At 44.2% G+C, this 2541-nt stretch overlaps 1 protein-coding gene across 1 annotated transcript; it reads left to right on the top strand.

Moving 5' to 3' along the window:
* The first annotated feature begins 225 nt into the window (after positions 1–225).
* Positions 226–1114, top strand: LOC147639258 (uncharacterized). The gene has a single exon (XM_086788990.1). It carries the CDS (start codon positions 349–351, stop codon positions 694–696), a length of 348 nt encoding a protein of 115 aa, XP_086645116.1. The 5' UTR covers positions 226–348; the 3' UTR covers positions 697–1114.
* Positions 1115–2541: the final 1427 nt, after the last annotated feature.

Below are 2541 nucleotides of genomic sequence, written 5' to 3' on the forward strand. Positions count from 1 at the left end.
TAGGAAACCTGCAAAAACCCTAGCAGTTGCATGCAGAGAGTTGAACGACAGTTTCACTCATAGTTGGACAGGCTATTGATGATATTATAGTATTAGCACTAAAAAATAAAAATAAAAATAGCATTATAGTATTAGCCATAAAAAAATACACATAAATTAATAGAGTCTGATATTATAGTATTAGTAATAAAAAAATACACAACTTTTTTTTGTTTTTTTGTAATGCGAGATTTTTATTTGTACCAAGCAGTGATAATAAATCAGACTCTCCGCCCCCTCGTCTCTCTCTCTCTCTCTCTCTCTCTCTCTCTGTGTGAACAACAAGGGACCCTTGCGAAGTGAAGGATCATGTCTTCCTACGAGAAGGTGAAGCGTTCAAAGCTATCCTTCAAGGGTGGCCTCGAGCCCTCCAAGAAGATCGACAAGAAGAAGAAGAAGACGACGACGACGACGACGACGACGAAGACGGAGGAGGGCAAGACCACCACAGCAGAAGAAGAAGACCAGAACGCGTCTCAGCAGAACCTCGACGACGGCATCGGCCACGCGCCCGACGGCGGCAAGAAAAGTAAGCAGTACGAAGAGCTCTTCCCTGTGGAGACCAAGAGGTTTGGCTATCACACGGAGAAAACCCTAACCAGGGAAGAGGCTCTGGATGTCAGGGTCAAACAGAAAGCCGATCGCTACTGTAAATGATCTTGCACTATGTAAGAATTCCACATGCTATTTGCATCACTGCTTTTTATCTAAGTCGCTAGATTGATTAAAGCCGTTTGCAGCCATCCATAGGTCTCGTGTGCTTTCTGTGCACTAGGTTTTTTATGCTTTGATAGCTTGATCAAGTTGCATGCTTCATGTGCTGGAAAAGGGTCAGAAACGTGGCTGCGCAAGGGTTGGAAGGGTTTCCTGTGCTGGAAAGGGTTTCATATGTTGGAAAGGGTTTAGAAAGGCAACCCTGTTCTGCGGCCAGCCTTCTGGGGTGCATCAGCAACAAGCAGGTGTTTGTCTGAAAGCCCCTTTAGTCTAAGGTTTCATCGAAACTCCTTATGTTGAGCATCTCTTTGAAACCCTTCTCAGTACTTTATTCGCATTTAACATCTTGTAAACACTGGAAGAGAGTGGGCTCAGTGCTTGTGTCATCTGTGTAAACATATGTCAAATTGTTATAACTTTGTCAATCTTTGTTACATGCATCATTCTTAAACAAGGATGCATGTCACATAAAGTTTTTACCAGGATTTTTGTCATTGTGCCCTAACGGATAAGGGTTTAGAGCTTGAATGAACACGAGGTTTAGGTTTCCCATTGTAGATTTTGTGCGTGTTTCAGCATGGACAAGTTGTACAAGTAAGAGAAGCAGATTGGGAAGGTTTATGGGAAGCTTTGCTACGCATGGGCAGCCCAAGTCTGGCCCACAAGCCCTCCCCTTCCCCTTGTGGCCCCGCCCCAAGTAGATCTTTCTGTGGCTTCAATTTGGTACCCGCCCAGAAGGCATTACAACTTCTGGTAAGCAAAGCGACCACACCAATAAGGGCCTGCAGGGATTTGAACTTGGACCTCCCCTCCCAAAGTTGCGAGCCTCAACAGCGGGCGTTGCAGTCATTGGTGTCTTGGCCATGGGCTGGACAAGTGAAAATGGACAAAAGAGGCCAAAGGTTGGATTTTACTTGCTATTTTTTTCTCTACAGCAGATCGACAGGATGATCTTCCTGAAGGAAGTGGAATTCTGCATAGAAGCCCCCCCCCCCCCCCCCCCCCTCCCTGAAACTTGTCATTTGAGTATTCATTCCATTCTTCAGCTCTCGATCTCTTTCTCAGCAGCTAGAAAGCAATCCTCCAAATCACTTAGAACTCATTGTAGAGAGCCTAGGGAGGCACATTGTGTTTATATGAGCTAACCAATGTTTGTCAATAGGTTGACAGAGGTAAGATTGGCCCCCTCATGGCTTGTGTCCAGTCTGGTACACACCTGGAGAAGGAGAAGAATTACGGACAAAGGCATGCTAGGCCCTTGGTAAGGCAAGCTGTTGTGCTTCAATAAGACCGATCACTTGCTCCATCCACGGATGCCTTTGAAAAACCCATTAATTCTGAGGGCAAGGATCAACTAGACAAAAGTGTCTTTGTGTGAACCAAACAGACAAACTTTACAATCATCTCCCAAGAGGATGTCTTTCCATTGGCTCGTTTCCCACTCAAAACAAGATGTGAAGAATGCTTACAAGTAAAGAATAATTGAGCGCAAATTGTGGTTTGTGCTATGGGAAAACAGTTTCAAACCAGCAAATATGTGTGCATATGCAATTTAACAATGGTGAGTCACGGGCATAATAAGTGGCCATGTACGCACTTTCCTATGTGCTTGTATAAGTTTGGGCATGAGCATAGGTGTGAAAGTAGGGCCAAGTATATAAGACTATTATTGGGTCTAATCCTCAACTAATCAATATACTAATCATTTCACTAATACACTTATTGGGAGTGCTTATGCAAGCTTCCATGGAACCTTGGCTTTGTAGAAGCATGCTTTCTTCTAGCTTG

Source organism: Cibotium barometz, chromosome 4, assembly GCF_041138505.1.
Source record: "Cibotium barometz isolate CiBa-2024 chromosome 4, ASM4113850v1, whole genome shotgun sequence".
In the NCBI taxonomy this organism is placed as follows: Eukaryota; Viridiplantae; Streptophyta; class Polypodiopsida; order Cyatheales; family Cibotiaceae; genus Cibotium; species Cibotium barometz.

What these genes read in the sequence shown, in the direction of transcription:
- LOC147639258 (XM_086788990.1), top strand. Translation starts at nt 349, where the DNA reads ATGTCTTCCTACGAGAAGGTGAAGCGTTCAAAGCTATCCTTCAAGGGT.